This window comes from Onychomys torridus, chromosome 15 (genome assembly GCF_903995425.1).
Source record: "Onychomys torridus chromosome 15, mOncTor1.1, whole genome shotgun sequence".
NCBI classification, from domain to species: domain Eukaryota; kingdom Metazoa; phylum Chordata; class Mammalia; order Rodentia; family Cricetidae; genus Onychomys; species Onychomys torridus.
In genome coordinates, this window is record NC_050457.1 from 43349518 (window position 1) to 43371744 (window position 22227).

Below are 22227 nucleotides of genomic sequence, written 5' to 3' on the forward strand. Positions count from 1 at the left end.
AGAGAGAGAGAGAGAGAGAGAGAGGAGCAGAGACAGAGAGAATGAGAATAACTATATTTTTATGAGGCCTGGTTTCTTTCAGACTGGAGACTACTTTATTTCATTATATTATGGAAAAACGAAAGAGCAGAGGCCCCATGAGATTGCACACCAGTTCAAATTCAGTTGAACACAGCCCAACAGTGGACATAGGTCTGCAGAAGTAGGAGACCCAAATAATGCCAACAGCAGGTGAATCTTCTAAAGAAGCTTACACTGTGGGTTTAGGCTAGAACTTCCTCAACCCAAAGAAAAAGGAAAAAAAGAATGTTTTTTTTTTTTCCTTCTTTTAAAACAGCTGCCTAACTTGCTGGCTAAGCAAAATATTTTTCCCTGTTGTAGCTTGGAAAGGAGCAGCACTTGGAGGACCTCTCTCCCTTCCTCCCATCCTGGACTGTACCATTAAATCTTAGCTAATGGGGAGATTGAAAGCAGGAATGAAGTTAGAACCTGTCAAAGCCGGTCCCTCAGCACGCGTGGCCTCACAGGTTCCTTTCTTCCCATTGTGGTGATCAGAATCTCTTCTGGGGCTTGCTGCGCTTGCAAGGTCGCTGTGAGAGGGAGCTTTGAACTTTGGACTGCACCTCTGAGGGTGAAGTAAACAACAGGGCTATAAATGTCAGTGTCAGGCTGCAGCTTTGTGGAGCTGCCCTGCTGGAGCAAAGAGAGACACAGAGAGGAAGCAAACTAGTCCCGAGGGGTTGCGTAAGTAGGACTTGATTCTTTCAGAGTTTGGGAAATGTCTTCTGAGACTGATAAAATACTTTCCCCCTCTTTACAACAGGCTTAGTAAAAAGATCAGTAAAAGACATTAAAAAGAGTTTGAAAAACTGAAGGGGGGTTTGGGTGTGGCAGGTGAAGTGTCTCGGGAGCACAGAGTTTTTTGTTGGTTTTGGTCTTTTACTGTGCTCTATGCTCAGGGGAAGCTGGGGAAATGGAAAGGGAGCTATTTCTCTCTGCAGAAGTCTGGTGTTCTATGGGCAACGTCATCTGATTAAATTTCAGTGTTTCCCCCTGAAGGGTAGAGTGAGGACAAAGAAGAGGACAAGCTAATGGGTTTCAAGAGCAGAGATGGAAACATGCCCACCCTACGGTACTGTAGAGAGGTCCAGGGGGCTGTCAGCAGCTACAGAATAAAAGTGGGGAGGTAGCAGGCTCCATCCACAGTGCACAAGTGGTCACCTGCAGAGGAGTACAGCTGTGCCACAGGAGGTCCCTGGGGAGTTTTTGTGTTTAAGGAGACAGTGGAAGCCCTTAGGTGGTGAGGGGCTTTAAAGGGAGACGCTGTGTGACACAGTATGTGTATTTTCCTTTTAGTGGGGGTATAACCAAATGTAGTTCTGTACGTGAACAAGAGTGAAGACACTAACAATTAAAACTGCTATCCAGTTGTTACTGGATCTAATTTTATTTACCCTCATTCTTTTTATATAGCTCCTTGACAGTTAAAAATGCCAAGTTTATCGTACAAAAACAACTTTACGCACCGTCCAACAGCCCATTGATTGTAACGACAGGGAAATCTGCAAGTGGAAATCCATGCTCTTTAGTCTCTCCTTCGCCTCTAGATCAGTCTTTTCACTAGAAATAGAGGTGAGGGAAATAGTCTTCTCATGCATGTCTGCCATTTAGCCATCTGAAAATACCTATTTCAAGGCAGAGCATCAAGTGCTGGCTTCATGCTGAAGATTCTGTAACAGCTGGATTTAGTTTAGTTTTTTGAGACATGTATGTGCTAGAGATTGTGTGGCCCGGAGCCTCGCATGAGTTTAGTTTGGGAGATGAGCACTAGCTAGACTTCCTATTAAGACAATGAACAGCTTGTGTTCATTTTGCTGTCCCAGAGCATACAGAAAACTAACTGGCTGCTATAGTTATTACAAGGTGGTGTATTATCCCAGGAGCTGAGAGATCAGATTTTTGGATGGGGCAGAACCAATTTGAATCTACTCATGTGGATAGTTACCTGCGCGGACACCTAAAGTCTCTCTAAGCCATAGTTTCCCCAGCTGCAGAACGGATAGTAGTGTAATTGTTCTGAGGCACAATTGGCATATGCAAATGTGCTTAACATTGTTTTATGGCTTTATAGTTCTAGCAAAACCCAGTCACTGACCGATATAAGAATAATCCCATTATTATTGTAAATATCAGCCTAATGGAACTTCCCTGATTAAACATCAGAATAAAAATGTGTTAGTACAAATAGCTGGTAGAATTAAAAGGCACCTTTTCTGACCCTGCCTTTCCTCCCTGCCCCCTCCCCGTTTTTTGGAGAGGTTCTCTTGGTGTGACCCTGGCTGGCCTGGAACTTGCTATTATATGCAGACGTTGCTGGCCTTGAACACATAGAGATCCACTGGCCTCTGCCTCCTGAGAGCTGAGATTAAAGAATGTGCACACCATACCCAGCTCTCCCGCCTTTCATTCTATCTTTTTTGTTTGCCTTTTCAAGACAGGCTCTTATATGTAGTCCTGGCTGTCCTTGAACTCACTACATAGACCAGGCTGGTCTTGAACTCACAGAGATCTACCTGCCTCTACCTCCCGAATGCTGAGAATGTAGGTGTGTGCCACTTTATGCCTGGCTCCCCCTTCTTTCTTTAGTGAGGCTCTTATGTCAGATATTTCTTGGGGAGAGCAGTCTCACCATCTACCCAAGACTGGCCTCTATTGTGAGATTCTTCTTCTTCAGCTTCCCAAGTGGGGGCATTACAGGTGTGTGCTATAGCCAGCTGAATTTGTATTTGGAAGCATTAAATGCCGTGAGAAATACACATTCTCACTCTGTATTCCAGACAGGCCTGGAATTTACCCTGTTGTCATATTATTCTTGAATTTAGAGGCATCCTGCTGCCTCGACTTTTTAGGTTGTCGGCTTCCCAGGCATGGGCTACCACGTCTGACTTCTTCCACTTTTTGTCAACATGACTGAGTTAGCTGTGCAGATCTTATTTATTTATTTATTTATTTATTTAAATGATTTTTGCACATTTTTCATCATGATCATGTCTCTTAAGAAATTCGGAGAGAGGGGGCCCTAGTTTGGGGCTATTTCTGTCCAGGTACTTGCTATTTTACCTTTCCTGGGTGAGAGGGCATCTTCTCATCCAAGAATGTTTTGTCCAGTTGCTGGAGCTTCCTGAAAGCAGTAGTAGCAGGAGAAATGAGTCTTAGATAGGGCAAGAGCAATGACTTGTAATAGTTCACTCTCCTTGGCTAAGAGTTTCCTTTCTTGGTTGCGTTTATCATGAGTATGGTGGTACCATCAAAGCTACTATGGTGGATTTACATTTGAAGAGATTCAAATCCTATATAATCATATGACTAGACATGGACGACTAACAAGTCAAAAATATTGAATGTACCCAGATATTTATAAATGTGGAAGGCTTGAACTTGAACTTGAAGTAAAAGACATAATTTACTCTCTGTCTTTTGCCTGGCACTTTACAGGAAGATATCATGCAAGAGCTAAGGGCCATCACTAGCCACATTGGTACCCGGTCTCCCTGTCTCCACCACTACATCCTTTCTTCCTCACATCTCTTTCTGTGCTGACTCTTTTTGGCTTTGTACAGAATTCCCTACTAACATTTCCTAGGTTGACAGAGGACAGAATGAAGCACCCAGGATTTAGTGCATCTCAAAATGAAAATTAGAATGTGTTTGCAGAGTGTATATGACTATACACTACAGTCGGAAGGTGTTTCTGAACATGTGTCTTCTTCTAGAGAAGTGCCTGGCTGTCAATCAGGCACATTGCCATAAGTGTGCTTATTGCGGTATCGTGCTACAGATAGCTAGCTGATTGTTTGATCACTACTCTGCCTTGTCACTGGCACTTTCCCCCTTTAGAGGAAGATTTAGTGGAAGGAGGCTCATGGCAATGGCATATTGAGCCCAACAAAAGACAGACTTCATGGGCTAAGTTTTAGTAAGTAGGACTGTACCTACTGTGTTTAAAGAAATTCACAGTAATGACTGTGAAGTTATCTATGAAGTTCATTTTCTGTTTTACAGGACAACCCCAGCAATGTGGAGAAGCCTAGGGCTGGCCCTGGCTCTCTGTCTCCTCCCCTATGGAGGGACAGAGAGCCCAGGCCAAAGCCCTGCTTGTAAACAACCTCCAGCCTGGAGCATAGGGGATCAAAATCCAATGCTCAACTCTGAAGGTACAGTGACCGTGGTGGCCCTCCTTCAAGCCAGCTGATACCTGTGCCTTCTACAGGCATCCAGGTAAGTAAGTAGTCTTTTAAGGTTTTGGACAACTTTAGGGAAAGGCAATAACTACAAGCAAATGCAAATAAAATGCAATAAAAATAGAAATAATCTTAATGTTAAGTAATGCTTTTGGAGACAAGTATGTTTCTATAACACAATTTTTTTAAAATTTTTTTTCTTTATTATTATGTGTTTTAAATTTTATACATCAGCCATGGGTTCCCCTGTCCTCCCCCCTCCCGCCCCCACCCCCACCTACCCCCAGCCCCTCCCCTCCATTCCCATCTCCTCCAGGATCAAGGCACCCCTGGGGATTCATTTAAACCTGGTGGATTCAGTACAGGCAGGTCCTGTCACCTCCTTCCAGGCCCAGCAAAGTGTCCCTGTGTAAGCCCAAGGTTCCAAACAGCCAGCTCATGCACTAAGGACAGGTCCTGGTCCCACAGACTGGATGCCTCCCAAACAGTTCAAGCTATTCAATGGTCTCACTTATCCAGAGGGCCTGATCCAGCTGGGGGCTCCACAGCCTTTGGTTGATAATTGATGTGCTTCCATTCATTTGGCTATTTGTCCCTGTGCTTTTTGCAATCTTGGATTCAACAATTCACGCTCTTGCAGACCCTCCTCTTTCTCGACAGTTGGACACCTGGAGCTCCAGCTGGGGCCTGGCTGAGGATCTCTCTGCATCCACTTCCATCCGTTATTGGATGAGAGTTCCAAGACGATTGTCTATAACACAAATTTGATAAAAAGACCAGGAGAACATATGTATATGTTCTCACACACACACACACACACACACACACACACACTCCACATACACATGGTTATATACAATACTACCAAAATGTTTACTGTGGCATTCCTGGGTTTTGAACATGTTTTCTTTTTTTGTGTGCCTACATTTTGTAACTTCTCAATATGGTTTACCCATGTGAAATTCACTATTAATAGAGGAAATTCTTCAATATAAGAAGCAGAGAAAGGCAGCCAGCAGACACTAAACACTAGGATTATAATAGAAGGTCTTGCATCATTTAACAACCATAAATAAAAAATATTAGTTGAGTCATCCACCAAATATTAATTGTATATAGCATTCTGTATATATGTAAGGTGGATTTAAATATATACTAATTTGGAGCTCATGTTCATGCAAGCATTTAGCATAAAGTTTCAAGTTTTAGCCAGGCTATGGTGGTGCACACCTTTAATCCCAGCACTCGGGAGGCTTGGGAGGCAGAGGCAGAGGCAGAGGCAGGGGGAATCTCTGTGAGTTCGAGGCCAGCTTGGTCTACAGCGTGAGTTCCAGGACAGTTAGGGCTACACAGAAAAACAACTAAACAAACAAACAAAAAAGTTTCAAGCTTTAAATAAAAGTGAAAGGCTTAGTTTTACAACACAAAGAAAAATTACAGTCAGTTAAAAATAAACAGAGCTCCACAGAAAGTAAAAAGAATGTAGAAGGCAGAACAAATCAATCAAGTGTCATCGTTCATGTTATGTGTTCTCCCCTTAGACTGGAAGACCTGCGTCTGAAACTAGAGAACGAAGGCTACTCTAACATTTCTTACATTGTTGTGAACCATCAAGGAGCCCCCTCTCAATTGAAACACACACACCTTAAGAATCACGTGTCAGACCATATTGTTGTTTACCGACAAGAAGAACACCAGACGGATGTCTGGACTCTCCTGAATGGAAACAAAGACGACTTCCTCATATATGACAGGTGAGCCCCTCCCAGACTCCTACTAGTCATTTATTTATTTTTATCACTCACAGGAGCCTGCTTCACTGCTGAATGCCGCAGGTCAGTTCTCGTCTCATATGACTCCTTGCTCTGGGAAACACTTTTGGTTTTGATCCTTTGCCAGTCACTGCCCTACTGTTTTTCTCCACAGTTTTCTTCTTCTTCCCATGCCACCTCCTCCTTCCCATTCTTCTTCTTCTTCCTGTTTACCTGTGTGTATTGTTCAGAGTGATTTAGTTTTCTCTCTCTTCATACTGAACATTCTGCAAACATGACCTCATCTATTCTCTTACCACAATCCCACATATATCCTAGTGAACTGAAGTAAGTACTAAGTTCAAATACTACTGTATTTGAATGCCAAACCCAGCTATCTCTTACACGGTGATAGTCACAAACATCTTAAAATCAATGATTCAAATAGGAATCAATTATATTCTTTTAAAACCCATTCCTTAAACTTTGACCTTTCTGTGAGTCTTCTTGGAGGGACTAGAGGACATAATCCAATAATACTACCTTCTGGCGTCAGCCCCTCTCCATTATCTCCTGTGATGTGTTGTGTTGTGATACACATGGTCTTGTGTGATGGCTTTGCTACCATCTGCCCTTCCGAAAACCGTGGCAGGCAGTTTGGGACTTCTAATCATTCACCAATTCTAAGTCTTGCATTTATCTACGTGCCTTCATAGTCAGCCCCTCAAGTGACTTTCTTGTTACTTCTCCCCTAGATTTTTACAGATTTCTCATGTGTTTGTTATCTGATTTGTATTTAGTAGTAAAAGATTTAAAATAAGGCATTTGTTTTTGTTTTATGTTTTATATCAAGTACTCAGTTTCAAATTAAGTCGTTGAAGGTGTGGCTTTTATATTTTTGAAATGACCTTTTTGAGTTGAGTGAGTCCACCATTCTAATAGATAGTTACAGAAAATGGACTATACATTTCCCTGTGTGTTAAATAAATAAATAAATAAATAAATAAATAAATAAATGGAAGAATCCATTTGCATGACAGATATAATCCTAAATATTGTACAGATTAATAATCATACTATGTAGACCATACTATTTTTGTCTAATTTTATGTGGCTATATGTTTGCATTTCCTAACTGAGTTTGGGAATTGTTTTCAGCATGATCTGTATGAATTTATTTTGGGATATATGATCAAACAAAACATTCATATTTTGAGAGAATTGCAGTGCACATGTTGCCTTCTGTAAAACATGCTTGGTTGATGATGCTTGCTTTCTTCTGGCTCTGCCTGGGCTGCCTCCTCACTTTGTCTCACATTAAATACCATTTGAGCCTGACACTTCATTCTTCCAGGCCTCTAAACTTCTAGTCAGTTGTAAAGTACAAATATAAAGATGTCTATTTTGGGTAAAATAGACATTTCAACCTTACCATTTTGGAGAATGTCAAACTCCAATTCTAGTGATTTTACTGTGCTGAAATTTTTCTTATATCAGATGTGTTTCTTGGGACAAATGAGCCAGTGAGCATAGTACACACATGTGCTATAGACTCACAATGCCAGTGCCTGCATCATTCAATAGACAGGAGAATCATGAGTCAGGCTAGCTTAGGCCTCACAATGAGTTCAAGGCTAAATTGAATTACATTATGAAAATTTTTCTCAAAAAATCAAGGGCTGAGGATATAGCCTACTGGTAGAACACTTACATAGGATGTGAAAGGCTTGGGTTTGTTTCCTAGACTACAAATTAATAAATAAAGAAGATACTGGCCCAAACTGTGACACTGTTTTTGTTATGCAATGATTTCTGGTTTTGTGAAATTTGTCTTGCCTGAGCAGTTATGAAAAGCTCCCATGGTCAGTCTTTAGCAGGATATATGCTAATTAAAAACGTATCTGACTGAGTCACAGTCATTCCACATTTTAAAATTATTTAATGACATCTATAACATTTAAAAACGCTAAAATCAGACTCAGTAACCTTGCTATAACCTGACCTGGTATATTGCCTGGGAACTCAATTATAGACCCCACTCAAGGAAATTTACTAGACGCGTGGAAGGGGCTACACAGTCGAGCCTGAGCAGGGTCACAGCAGAGAGGACAGTAGTAACATGGTATCTGCCTTTTAGATGTGGCCGTCTCGTGTATCACCTGGGCTTGCCTTATTCCTTCCTCACTTTCCCGTATGTTGAAGAAGCCATTAAGATCGCTTACTGTGAGCAGAAGTGTGGAAACTGCTCTCTCACGGTAGGTATTTTTCTCGGTTGTTTTTAACCGTGTGATAAGGAGAAAACTTTAAAAACGTATCTAAATAAGCGGTTCATCATCAATTAGATAAGAAAATCTTTTTTTTTTTTTTTAAAGATTTATTTATTCATTATGTATACAGAAGAGGGAGCCAGATCTCATTACAGATGGTTGTGAGCCACCATGTGGTTGCTAGGAATTGAACTCAGGACCTCTGGAAGAGCAGTCGGTACTCTTAACCTCTGAGCTATCTCTCCAGCCCTAGATAAGAAATCTTAAACGCACATTTTCTGTTATGTAACACTTGCTAAAACATATTTGCAAGACTCATATTGCTGCCTTTATCTTGAAACGCTTTAAAAACAAACACACCAACAAATCATGGCTGGAGAGATGGCTCAGTGGTTAAGAACACTTGCTGCTCTTGCAGAGGACCCCTGTTCAGTCCCCAGCACCAACATGGCAATTTAGAACCACTCTAATTACAGTCCATGTGGTGCCCTCTTCTGGCCTCTGAGGGTACCAGGCACAGAGGCAGTGCACCTAATCCAGCAGGCATGATACTCATTCACATAGAGTAAAAATAATAAACATTTAAAATAATAAAAACCGGGCGGTGATGGTGTATGCCTTTAATCCCAGCACTCAGGAGGCAGAGGCAGGTGGATCTTTGTGAGTTCCAGGCCAGCCTGGTCTACCTATCAAGATCCAGGAGAGGCGCAAAGCTACACAGAGAAACCCTGTCTCAAAAAACCAAAAAAAAAAAAAAAAAAAAATCAATGTACATCACTGTGTCACTTACTAATGAATGTTATTGCATGAGTATGAGTGCTCCAAGAATTTAGTCAACACATAAAATACTGTGACTGTGGTAACCTGAGCATGCTCGGAGCACAGTGATTGTCAGGCTCATCTAAGATGTTACCTGGCAGGGAACTGAGACTTGATAACTAAATAAATTGTCAAGGACTCAGGACAACCAGCTTTGCTAAAGAACTGTCCTCTTTCCCAATCTGTAAGTTGAATTATTGCACTTACCTGAAAAAGAAATATGTTCTACTCATTACTGCTATCTCCTAATAACCATGAAAATATCTGTTCTTGTTATGAGTACTACATTTAATCATTTTATAAAAACCTTTTGATTTTTATTGACTGCTTTTTTTCTCTCATACTTTAGATAATTTTTGTTGTTGTTGTTTTGTTTTTCAAGACAGTATTTCTCTGTGTAGTTTTGCACCTTTCCTGGACTAGCTCTGTAGACCAGGCTGGCCACGAACTCACAGAGATCCGCCTGCCTCTGCCTCCCAAGTGCTGGGATTAAATGCCTGCGCCACCACCACCCTGCCTTACTTTAAATAATTTTAAAAAATGTTTCTCTAATAGGGCAGCCTGCCAAAATTTAAATTCAGTTTGAAAATGTTCTGAAATTATTTAGTAGTTACATTTTCTTTCCCTAGCTCAACAGGAAGCTTCCTCAAATTTCGACAAGTCATTTAATCAATTAACTTTGTTGACAGGCCCTTTTAATTATAACCACTTTTACATTTTACTATTCATAAAACCTGAGAGTTAGTTTTAGGTTTTAAATGAGGAGACTGGGTTGCAAATAAAGCTCTTAAAGTTGAACTGACATGATTGCTTAATGCCATTGTGATTTGATTTTTCCTATTTTGGGGTTACTTCTGGTTTTGCATTTGTGTAAATGCCATCTATAAACATACCCAGTTGTATGGAAATAAAAAGGCAGAAACATTTCCCATAATCAGCTTAAAACCTATGACGTATTTGTTAACAAGAATAGCATTCTATGACATCTGATATCTAGACCAAATCAGTGCTTTCCTGTTTTGCTGTCTTCCCAGATGCCATCAATTACATGATACAGTATTTGGTCTACTAAAAGGAAAAAAGGCTGTCAATTAAAGTAGGCTATGATGCTATTTTTACCCGACAGAACTGTGTAAACATTACCAAAGCTTGGTGAAATTAGAAACACTTTCCCACATGTGTTGCAGAATGAAAAGCAGCCAGTTTTTAACTGGCATTTTTGAGTTGTCAGAGAGAAGCCATTTTGCTTTAGAAAACGGGACTAGATTAGATGGCAGGGGTGAAAAGTTACACACAGCACTACTGATGTCGGGATTCTGTATTTGACTGATTTCACTACGATCTAAGTTTTTTCAGCCAGTTTAGTTAGTTTTGATTTTGCAGAGAGAAATGTGGTAGTTTGGATTCTTTAAACCTTTAATAAAAAATATAGACATTGAGACCAAGGTCAGGCTCTTTGTTCTTTAATATACTAACCAACTGTATCCTAATTAACCTGTTGGAATAACATAAAAGTTGGCTCTGTAAGTAATTTTTTTAATGCATTCATGGTAAATCTATGAGCTTGCTAATAAGTGATTTATAAATTTGTTCCAGAGTCTTGAAGACGAAAACTTCTGTAAAAATGTGTCCTCGGCTACCGTGGGTAGCACAGTGGAGCCCTCAAAGACACCTCACAAGCACCATCACAAACACGGGCATGGGCATCTTGGGAGCAGTGAGCTGTCAGAGAATGAGCAGCCAGGAACACTAGATACTAAGCCGGCTTTGCCTCCTTCAGCCTTACACCACCAGCACAGGCAGGGTCACTTGGAGAGCTGAGACATGCAGGCAAGTGAAGGCCTACAGCTTTCACTTGCCCAAAGGAAGCTTTGTCGGAAGGGGTGCCTAAACCAGCTCCTGTGTAAATTGTCTCAGGAGTCCGGGACGGTCGCCAGTAGCTGCTGCTGCCACTGTCGCCATCTCATATTTGAGAAGTCAGGGTCTGCAATCACTTGACAGTGTGCTGAAAACCTCCCAACTTTATGTAGCTGACAGGGACTTTTTGCGGAGGAGAAAGTCATTGAATCTTGACAGTGTCGGGCCCCTCCAGCTGCCTGACGGAGTCAGCCACTACGCCCCACAGAAGCCAGCCCCGCCTGAAGCTGAAATACTAAGACCAAAAAGTGAAAATGACACTCTAACTAAATCTTTAAAATAAGACGGCTACTCCCTAAGTCATTCTGAAGACACAATTTCATTTCTAGAAATTTTGCGACCCACTGAATTAATCAGTGAACTAAAAGCAGGAATTGGATTTTTGCAAACATGGAGGAATCTACCAAATTGGCTTCGAAATTTAAAATTTTATGCCACAGAAAATTTGGCCCAAATCAGATTTGTATTGTGGGGTAACTAAAAAGTGATTGCAGCTTTTGGTTAATATGTCTTTCTTTGTCTTTTTCCAGTGTTCTATTTACATTAATGAGAACAGAAACATAAACTATGACCTAGGGGTTTCTGTTGGATAGCTTGTAATTTAGAACGGAGAAAGAACGACAAAGACACATTTTCCAGTTTTTTCTTTACTTAAACTAGCAAAACAACAAGAACTTCATCTCTTTAGTCTTACATTTTTAACCAACTAAATCTTAAACAGACTACATTTTAAATATCTACTTACCTTTTTTATATCTAAGACTACTAGCTTTCCTTTACTACACACATCTGTGTATCTTATTTCTTCATCTTGTGTTGTATTGTTCTTCTGAACTGTGAGTGACTGTCTTGAAAGACGTAATGGAAGAAAAGTATGTTGTTAACCTACATGCTGCTTAAGGCAGTATTGCCATAATCAATGATGGTTTAATAGAGAAACTCGGCCCTATGAACCTGAACTCTTTTATGGCTAATACCATTAAGCAAGAATGCAGTACAGAATTGGCCACAGTACAGACTTATCTCAATAAATGCAATTTTAAAAAGCTTAAAAGTGTGCGTCTTTATTATTTAGCATGCTCACATTGAAAAAAGAAGTGATTTTTTCAATGCCTTTAAAGAAATTAAGTTGTAGCTGTTGCATAAAGTGCTCATTCAAAACCGTCTCCGTGTGAGGCGGGAGTCTTTGGCTGCTGCAAGGCGCTGCTCCAGGTCTCGGATGGTGTTCTGGAGACTCGCAATCTCCTTGCTCTTTTCCTCTTGAAGATGCTGAAGCTTCTAAATGAAGCAGAAGAAAGGTTGTCATTGCAATTGAGAAGTAAGATTAAGTAGAAGGAAGGGCAAGACAACAATCAAAACACACTTCAGGCTTATATTTTAAAATTGTCATACTTTGAAAGGCCTGTAGCCTTACTTTTGTGTGACTAAAAGAGAAAAATGGTATTGGGCTACAAAAATTATTTACTGTATTTAAAGTAAACATTAGGAAATGTTGATAGGAACACACTAAGGCAATTAGTTTACTGAAGTTATAGTTATAGGACACAATGCACACACCCTTCTGTAGATACTTTGCGGCAGAATAGTAGCATCTGCATAGGATTTTGACTTCGTCTGAATTCTTGCTAGTCTGGTGTCAAACTGAATCAAAGTCAAAAAGAGAAAGTTATTAAGGCTGTTATAGTTCAATACTTGGAAACAATGTTTCTACAGAAAAAGTATACCAACAAAATCCTTTGCTATATATTTTGAATTGAACACAATCTGTTTAATAGACATAAGTTTTTCAAATTATGAAACAACTTAAAAAAAAGAACAAAGAACATCCAAACAAGATTCAGCTAAATGGTGGGCTAAGATTGCGTTGGGGGCTTTAAAAAAGGGCCCAAAGCCTGGGCACTTCCTCTCTAGGTAGCACGGTACTTTTTCTCAGGACATCATTGCTCTCCCTACCCTTCTGTGTGAGGCATGTTCTTGAACACTGAGTAGAAAATGTTTCCACATTACATTGGTGTACTTTTGTCAAGCAAATACATTGTAATCCACAGTCTTAGGAGAAAAGTTCATGTCTTTCAAACTTAGAAATTGGATGTAATTTAGTCAAACAGTATAACCAGACTAGTCTAGCGACACAGCCCCAATAGCAAATAAAATGCAAATTCCTAACGGATGGAAGCTAAGCTGGCGGTACATCTTGAAATACAACCTGCTGCTGTGTTTCAGCTGGGAGCCAGAGGGGGCACCGTCAGCAGCCCTGCAGCCAGCCACACAGTGGCAGCAACAGCAATAGCAACAGCAGTCTTAACAGCAATAAAAAAGATCCTTTTGAAGCAACATAACCCCCTTTCTGCCCCATAATGTTACCTATAGACCCCCATCAAGTACTCTGGGCATAGCAAAGTTCCTGGAAAATAAATTATTTTAATTTTTTTTTTTCAAGACAGGGTATCTCTGTGTAGTTTTGGTGCCTGTCCTGGATCTCGCTCTGTAGACCAGGCTGATCTCAATAGAGATTCACCTGGCTTTGCCTCCTGAGTGTTGGGATTAAAGGTGTATGTCACCCATGCCTGGCTTATTTTAATTATTTTTAATATTAAATAATTAACATTATTTGATATTGAATGTTATAATTTAATTAACATTCAATCTTAAATAATATTAAAATAATTAAATTAATTTTACTTAAGATCCATGAATTTTTGCATAATGTAAAGTGGAAGTAGAGATGGGCAGAAGCCATGGCACAATAATGGAAAAATAGATTGGCAGAATTTAGAAAAAAAATGCAAAAGACAAATGCTTTGTTAACACATCAATATCTTTGAGATTCTGACATGTAGTGGAACAGAAAAGAAGAAGGAACTACAAAATTTATGAGATACTTATTTAAAATACATTTACAAATGTTCCAAAGGGATTTTGTTTCACTCTAGAATATATATTTTCATAGAAATATGTTATGGAGAAATTTGTCTGTTTTTAGCCCATATAAAACAAAAAGAGTTCCATGATTTCTTCTGGGGAGAGAGAAATACCAAAGATTTGTTGTACTCTCTCCATGCTGGTACTAGACTGTAAACTCAGGTAACTCCTGAATGGCTGTTCTCATTCTCAGAGGCGGCACCATCCTTCCTGGAAGCTGGGACCTTCTTCAGATCAAGTGCTGTCAAGCATATGGCCAGCAGCCTGCAGACTGAGCTCTGCATTTGCTGAAGAGTGAGAATGTGGGGTGTCTTCTTCTCAGAGGGTTCTATCTAGTCCTGAAATGTATGTCATTGCAATAAGAAACAAACAAAGCATGGTTTAGACTAAGGAACATGCTCCTGTTTAGCAGACTTGTAAGCACCTACTTCTAGACGTAGTCTGAGTATTTCATTTTGTTTTTCCTTTTCTTGAGTTTGTAACTTTGCATTTAACTCTGCTATTTCCATCTCCTTCTTTGCCATTAATTCTTTGTGCTTTTCTTCATTTAATTCAACTAAGTAAAACAAAAATAAATTCATTCATTTAACAGTTCAAAGTTATGTGCTTACATTTATTTATTTTTTTCCCTGGTTTCTTCAGCATGTTTATTATCACTTGTGTACCAGTCATTAAACTAAACGCTACATACAAAGTACATGTGTTCTCTGTTTTCACTGAATCCCTGTTTTGGGCTAGGAGGCAGACACTAATTACAGCTGTGATTGGGAGGATGCAGGAGGAACATGGGGAAGTGCAGACAACTCTGGAGGAAACTATTAGCTGCTTTTCCCATCACTGTAACAAAATACCCAACAAGAAGCAACTTAGGGAAGGAAGCTTTGCTTTGGCTCAGGGTGAGTAGATTCAAGCCGCTATGTGGAGAAGACATGGCCATGAGTAGCTCTGTGGGGTGGGAGCCTGCAGTGGCTGCTCATCTCAGTGAACCAGGAAACAGACAGATAATATGATGTGGGGCTGGGCTGTAAAAGCACAAGGTTTATCACCCCGGTGACACACTTCCTCCAGGTGGGCTCTACCTCCCAAGGGTTCCACAGTCTCCCCAAACAGCACTAACTGGGGACCAAGCTTACAAACATTAGCCTGTGGGGGACATTTCACATTTAAAAGGTGAGAGAATTGTTAACCAAATTTGGGGGGAATGAGCCAAAGATGGGAGGGGTCTTTCTCAGGATGTTATCTTTAAGGCAGAGCTTCACATATAGAGACATTTGCTAGGTATAGATGTTCTAACAAATGAAAACTGTTGAGAGGAATGCTGGCTTCACCTTAGGAGAAAGAAACAAGAGTACACAATGCGTCCACTACCCAGTGATCATTTTAATGTGTGGTTTTAATGGGAAACCTGGCTTCATAACTTATCATTTGTATGCATGTAGTATCCTAGACGGTGCAAAGCACATTCATTTGAGGTGTGTTGGTCTGAATAAGAATGGCCCCATAGGCTCATATATTTGAATGCTTACTCACCAGGGAGTGGAACTATTTGAAAGGATTAGGAGGTGTGGCCTTGTTGGAGGAAGTGTGTCACTTTGAGGTTTAAAAAGCCCATGCCAAGCCCAGTATATCTCTCTGCCAAAGGATAGCTCTCAGCTACTGCTCCAGCACCTGCCTGCCTGTGATATGCTCTCCATCATGAGGATAATGGACTAAACCTCTGAAACTAAAATGTGCCTTCATTTAAGTAAATGATTTTTGAGGAAGTAAATTTTATTAATAAATCATATTTTAGAAATTGTGAATGTAGGGTAGTTTTTTTTAAATGTATTTTGAACAAGGCGTGACATAGTGTTTGAAACACCAAGGTGTTTCAAATGATTTTGCATAAATTATTTACGCTATTAAGCATCAATAGCTTACAAAATAGATACATAGAGGTTGGGAGGGGACATAAAGTTTGGATTGCTGGGTTAGACGGTCTGAATTATTACATGTGACTGCAGATCTGCAAGTCCTTGCTACACTTTCCCAAATGATCAGGCCTCTTTCCTGATCAACATCACATATCTACTCTTCATCAAATTTCCTATTCTCTTTGCTTTCTTATTCTTGTTAATGACACACGTCATCAAGAATGGGAGCCTCAAGACAATCTCTTAGCCAATCAATTCACCAAACCCAGAAGTACGGGATTTCTACCCACAACTAATCCGTGACTGTTTCAGGCCCTGCTTTTCTCCCCATTTGAACTATACATCTAATCTCTCTACTGCTAATGGCATATCAACACCACCTAACCCACTGTTACCTTGTCAGTCGCTCTAAATACAGCTATAGTTATGGCTACCACCTTCCCAGAAACCCTCGGTCACTTCAGATTTTCTTAGCCTGACAATGTGTCAAAGAATACATCCCTAAGCCATAGTCTTTCTGTTGCTGAACCTTTTTGTATAATATAAAAAGTAGAAATGAGGTAACCATTCCCTAATGTCCAACATCTTCCTCTCTGAATATCTAAAGATAACAGAAACAATTTCTTTCTTTCTTTTTTTTTAAAGAAACTAAAACTTCATTTCATTGTTTTTAAGAGCTTTAAAAACTGAAGAAAAAAAGATATTTGATAAGTTTTAGGAGATCTCATTTTTCCAGAGCACATTAAAGCTTCTAAAATAAACATAAATATAAAAATAAAAACAAGTGCTTTCAATGGCAGTAATTGCAGTATTTAAAAGCTGATGGTAGGATACATATTTGGGATAGTGTTTAATTAACATACTTATAAATAATTGTTCACCGTGGAAACATATACTGGGTTAAAACCACATCTATCTAAGCCATTTCTGTAGTTCAGGATATAGGCTTTATATGTATTTAGTTTATAGCACTAAATTATTATTATACTTAGCTAAAGGGTTAAAATAGTGTTCAAAACTGAACTTCTTGGTGCATCTCATATAAAATTATTTATAAACCAGTACCTCAGAATCTACTCATTTTTTAACTTGATAAAAGGAATAACTAGGAAATTAAACAGAAAAGGCTTTTGTACCATTCACACACTTGAAAATATTTATTTGAATTTTCTCTTTTTCTAGAGTATCACATAAACAAAACACAGTATTTTGAATCTGGATTTATTTACATATTTGTTTATTTTTTTTCCTTTTTGAGGCAAGGACCAGCAATGCACCCTGGCTAGACTGGAGTTCACTCTGTAGCTGAGGCTAGCCTCCCATGTGCAGCAGTTCCTCTATTCCTATCCCTGCCTCTTGAGTGCCAGGGTACAGGCATGTGCCACCCCGCCAGGCTTCATTCACTTACAGAGATGCTTCTGCAGTGGCCGCACTGTGGGGTGCAGCAGTGGTTGGTTCTTTTTTATTGCTGTGGATGGATGCACTGTTGAGTTTTAAAAAAACTAATACTAGTTAGCAAATCTGTATGATTACAAACATCTTCTCACATGCTTATTTTTCTCCTGTATATCTTTAGGGTAGTGTTTGTTCTAAGTTTTTTTTTTTACATCTTTAAACATTTTTTAATTTAATTTTATTTTATGTACATTGGTGTGAAGGTGTCAGATCCCCTGGAATGAGAGTTATAGACAGTTGTGAGCTGCCATGTGTGTGATGGGAACTGAACCCAGATCCTCTGGAAGAGCAACAAGTGCTCTAACCACTGAACTATCTCTCCAGTCCTTGGTCAAATATTTGCCCATTTTCTTGTGGATTGCTACATAGTGTAGAGAGCTCACAGTAGTTAGTTATGTCTCCTACCTCAGCCTCAAGTGCTGGGATTACAGATGTACAGGCTTGGCTACAAGTTAATTTCATTCATTCATTCATTCATTCATTTATTCATTTATTTATTTATTTATTTATTTATTCCGAGACAGGGTTTCTCTGTGTAGTTTTGGTGCCTGTCCTGGATCTTGCTCAGTAGACCAGGCTGGCCTCAAACTCACAGAGATCTGCCTGGCTCTGCCTTTCTCAAGTTAATTTTATATATGATGTTCATAACAATATGGTCATTAAGCATGGCTTCAAAATAAACCAATTCACTACACACATGCAATGAGATCTGTTTTACTAAAGAAAATTAGTGAAGTTTGATACAGTAAGGATATAACGAAAAACTTATTTAAACCTTTTATATTAGTTATATAAAGATGCTGGTTCACATTAGGCAAAATTGAGCACAAACATGAGTGAAACTTAGAACTATTATATTTATGTTGCACAAATATACAGAGCTTACATTAAAATGTATCAAGGCAGTGTTCATTCAAGAACACTATTATTGGAAAAAATAATATGCATCTTTAAATTATTTCACGATATATCAGAATTCAGTAAATTAAAATTTAAAGTTACCTTTTCTTTGCATATCCTGATAAAGTTGGCTCATTTCGATTTTATGTCCTTCCTCTTTGACTTTCATTTCACTTATAAGTTTGGCAATATTATTCATATATTCCTAGAAATTAAGATATATTCACTTTCAATGTAATAGTTATAATTTTTGAAAATTAAAAAGTTTAATTTCGCCGGGCAGTGGTGGCGCATGCCTTTAATCCCAGCACTCGGGAGGCAGAGGCAGGCGGATCTCTGTGAGTTTGAGGCCAGCCTGGGCTACCAAGTGAGTTCCAGGAAAGGCGCAAAGCTACACAAAGAAACTACATCTCAAAAAACCAAAAAAAAAAAAAAAAAAGGTTAATTTCCCAGTTTACATTAATTTGGACATGTAACCATAGCCAGTGCTATTTATTTATTTTCAATTAACTTGTTAGTAGGCATACACAAAATAACAAGTTTTATTACTCACACATATGTACCACTGTACCGTGCTCACATATGCACCCCTTTCCTGTCCCTCCATCCTGTTCCTTTCCCTTTCAACACAGCCCCTCTCCTGCTAAAGAGACGTCTAGATTCTGCGTCAGAGGAAGTGCTGCATTTTGCTTTGCTTCCTCCCCACTATGGTTAGGCTGGTGTCTGGATCCAGGGGGTCCAGGGGCACCAGATGCGGGTGCTGTGGAACCCTTAGGCGGCAAAGCCTTGTGGGAGAATCCTTGGGATGGATAGCCTGCCTCTACTTTCTGCTCAAACTCCACTTCCTGACCGCGGCTGCAGTGTGGCAAGCCGCCTTGCTTCTACAGCTCTTCCTCTGCTGTGATCAGATGGGTCCTTTTAAACAGGAAGCCAGACAACTTCCTCCTTTAAACTTTTTCTTGTCAGGTAACTGACACACTGTCCATTACCCTTCTTGTTCCTTCTCTCCAATTCCTTGGGACTCCTTTTTCCTCCACATGGTACCTTCTGTTTTGTTCATGTCACACACACAGGCACACGCATGAGAACACACACTCTCACACCGTGTGTATGTTCCCCCTGTCTATGAGCCTCATCTTACTCATGTCTCCTTTGCTCCCCTAAACATTTTGCTTCTACCTTCACATCAAATATATGTGCATGATTTTATGTATTTTATATAAAATCTAGGGACCACAAATGAAAGAAAACATAATGATATTTATCTAAGATTGGCTTAATCTGTTTAATATGATTATTTCCAGTTGCATTAATTTTCCTACAAACAACCTAACTTCATTTTTCTTTACAGCTGAAAAAAATACTATTGTATATAGGTACATTTTCTTCTCTCTCTCTCTCTCTCTCTCTCTCTCTCTTTTTCCTCCCTTTCTTTTTCTTCCTTCTTTCCTTCCTTTATTTCTTATTAATTAATCAATTAATTAATTATTTCCCAGCTTGATCAGTCTCCCCTACCTCCCTCCTCTTCTATCAGTCTCTCTCCCCATCCTCTCCCCCCCCACATCCCCCCACCATCCACTTCCTCTCCCTTCCCTTCAGAAGAGTGCAGGCCTTCCATGTGTATCAGCCAGCCATGATATATCCAGTTGCAGTGAAACGAGGCACCTCCTTTCCTGTTAAGGCTGGACAGGGCAACCAGCGGGAGGAAAGGGTCCCAAAGAGCAGGCAACAGTGCAGAGACAGCCCCTGCTTCTTCTGCCAAGAGTCCCACAAAACAACCAAGCCACACAACTGTAACACGTGCAGAGGGTCCAGGTCAGTCCCACGCAAGTTCTCTGGTCAGCAGTTCAGTCTCTGTGAGCCCCCATGAGCTCACCACAGTTGACTCTTTTCCTGTGGTGTCCTTGGCCTCTCTGGCTCCAATAATCCTTCCTCCCCCTCTTCCACAGGATTCCCACCCCCAGCTCTGCCTGATGATTGGCTGTGGGTCTCTGCATCTGTTTCCATCAGTTGCTGAATGAAGCCTCTCTGATGACAATTGGGCCAGGCACCAGTCGATGAGTATAGCATAGTATCATTAGGAATCATTTCACTGACCTTTTTTCTTGTTTTCCAATCGTGTTTGGTTCTCTCTTAGGTCTCTGGGCTATCCAGCCTCTGGGTCTGGCCCTCCAGTCATTGTCTGGGTGGACTCCCTCTCATGGTATGGGTCTCAAGCTGGATCAGTCATTGCTTGGCCACTCCTATAATAGCTGCACTACCTTTGTCCCAGCATGTCTTATAGGCAGGGAAATTTTAGGTCAGAGGTTATGTGGCTGGGTTAGGGAGTCCCAATTCTTCCACTGGAAGTCTTGCCTGATTACAGGAGATGGCCAGTTCAGGCTCCTTATCTCCCACTGCTAGAAGTCTTAGCTAGAGTCACCTTCATAGATTCCTGGGAGTTTCCACTGCACTAGGTTGCTAGCTCATCTCAGAGATGGCCCCGATTCCAGTGGTCTTTCCAAGTATTATCTCCCTCCATTCCCCGCCTCCTCTACCTGATCCCTCTTGTTCTCATGCCCCCCCCCATCTCCCCCTGTCTACTTGTGATGTTTATTCTATTTCCCCCTTCACAGTGAGATTCATGGTTCCCCCCCTTGAGCCTTCTTTGTTACCTAGCTTCTTCGGGTCTGTGGATTGTAGCATGGCTATCCCTTACTTTACATCTAATATCCATTAGGTCTGGGTTACCTCACTCAAGATGATCTTTTCTACCTCCATCCATTTGCCAGCAAATTTCATGATGTCATGTTTTTAACAGCTGAGTAATATTCTATTGTGTACCTCATTTTTTTTTTTTTATCCATTCTTTGGTTGAGGGGCATTTAGGTTGTTTCCAGCATCTGGCTATTACAAACAAAGCTGCTATAAACATAGTTGAGCAAGTGTCCTTGTGGTGTGGTAGAGTGTCCTTTGTGTATCTGCCCTGGAAGTGGTATAGCTGGATCTTGAGGTAGATTGATCTTGAGGTAGATCAATTTCCAATTTTCTGAGAAACCACCGTAGTGATTTCCATAGTGACTACACAAGTTTGCACTCCCACCACTAATGGAGGTGTGTTCTCCTTGCTCCACACATCCTTTGCAGCATGAGCTGTCACTGTGTTTTGCTCTTGGCCATTCTGACAGGTGTAAGATGGAATCTCAGATTCATTTTGATTTGCATTTCCCTGATGGCTAAGGATGTTGAACACGTCTTTAGGTGTTTCTCTGACATTAGAGATTTTTCTGTTGAGAATTCTGTTTAGTTCTCTACCACACTTTTTAAACTTCCTTTTTATTTATTCTTTGTATCTTTCACATCATGCATCTCCAGCCCATTCATTTCACTGTTCCTTTGTATCTGTCCTCTGCCCTTGCAAACCTGCCCCCCTGCCCCCAGAAAATAAAGTAAAATTTAAGAGAAAAAAGAAAAAAAAGGAAATAATCTTGTTATGGAAGCTGTATTGTGACACAGTAAGTCACGCAGTAAACTCTTTAGTTGCAAGTGTTCATTACAAAGAGTCATTGGTCTGGTTTGAGGCCTCTGGATTCTGCTACACTATCGATGGTGGGCCCTCACTGGGACTCCTCCTTGGATACCCTGTGTCATGGAGATCCTGCAGCTGTGGGTCTTCAGGACTGGCCCCTTCATAAGCTCCCATAGATCATAGATGGGCTGGGCCAACTCATAACTCAGGTTCTGGGCTTGGGTAGCTGCAGAGTTGGTCAGCCAGCAAGCTTTCACTTGTCTTCACACTAGGGTGAGCTCTCCAGCATTGCTCCATCAAGTTCACCCTGCACCACAATAAGCAAGGGGTGGGTCCAGTTTTCCTGCTTTCATACCCTCAGGGTCAGCTGTCCCACACCTGGACCATCAGGGCCAGCTCTACTGTGTTGCTCAGGTGAGGTACGGGGGCCACTCTCCCCAGTGCAGCTGCTGGTGAGGAGCAGGGGCAGCTCCCCACTCTTATGACCTCAGGGCCAGCTCTCTCATCCTGCCACAGGCGGTGGGGGGATGGAAG

General features: G+C 40.6%; 2 protein-coding genes across 2 annotated transcripts in view; one reads left to right on the forward strand and one right to left on the reverse strand.

Moving 5' to 3' along the window:
* The first annotated feature begins 543 nt into the window (after nucleotides 1–543).
* Nucleotides 544–11247, forward strand: LOC118596102 (selenoprotein P). The gene is given in 5 exon segments (XM_036206829.1): nucleotides 544–744; nucleotides 4063–4278; nucleotides 5783–5995; nucleotides 8130–8247; nucleotides 10675–11247. Coding segments are annotated over 4 exon segments (1107 nt in total). The 5' UTR covers nucleotides 544–744; nucleotides 4063–4075.
* Ccdc152 (coiled-coil domain containing 152) overlaps nucleotides 10680–22227 on the reverse strand; it is a 31813-nt gene continuing 20265 nt past the window's right edge. Inside the window, exons 6-9 of the mRNA XM_036206830.1 lie at nucleotides 18288–18390; nucleotides 14346–14473; nucleotides 12553–12636; nucleotides 10680–12273 (exon numbers count right to left, since the gene is read on the reverse strand). Coding sequence (XP_036062723.1) covers nucleotides 12151–12273; nucleotides 12553–12636; nucleotides 14346–14473; nucleotides 18288–18390 — 438 coding nt within the window. The 3' untranslated portion in view covers nucleotides 10680–12150. The remainder of the gene's footprint in view (nucleotides 12274–12552; nucleotides 12637–14345; nucleotides 14474–18287; nucleotides 18391–22227) is intronic.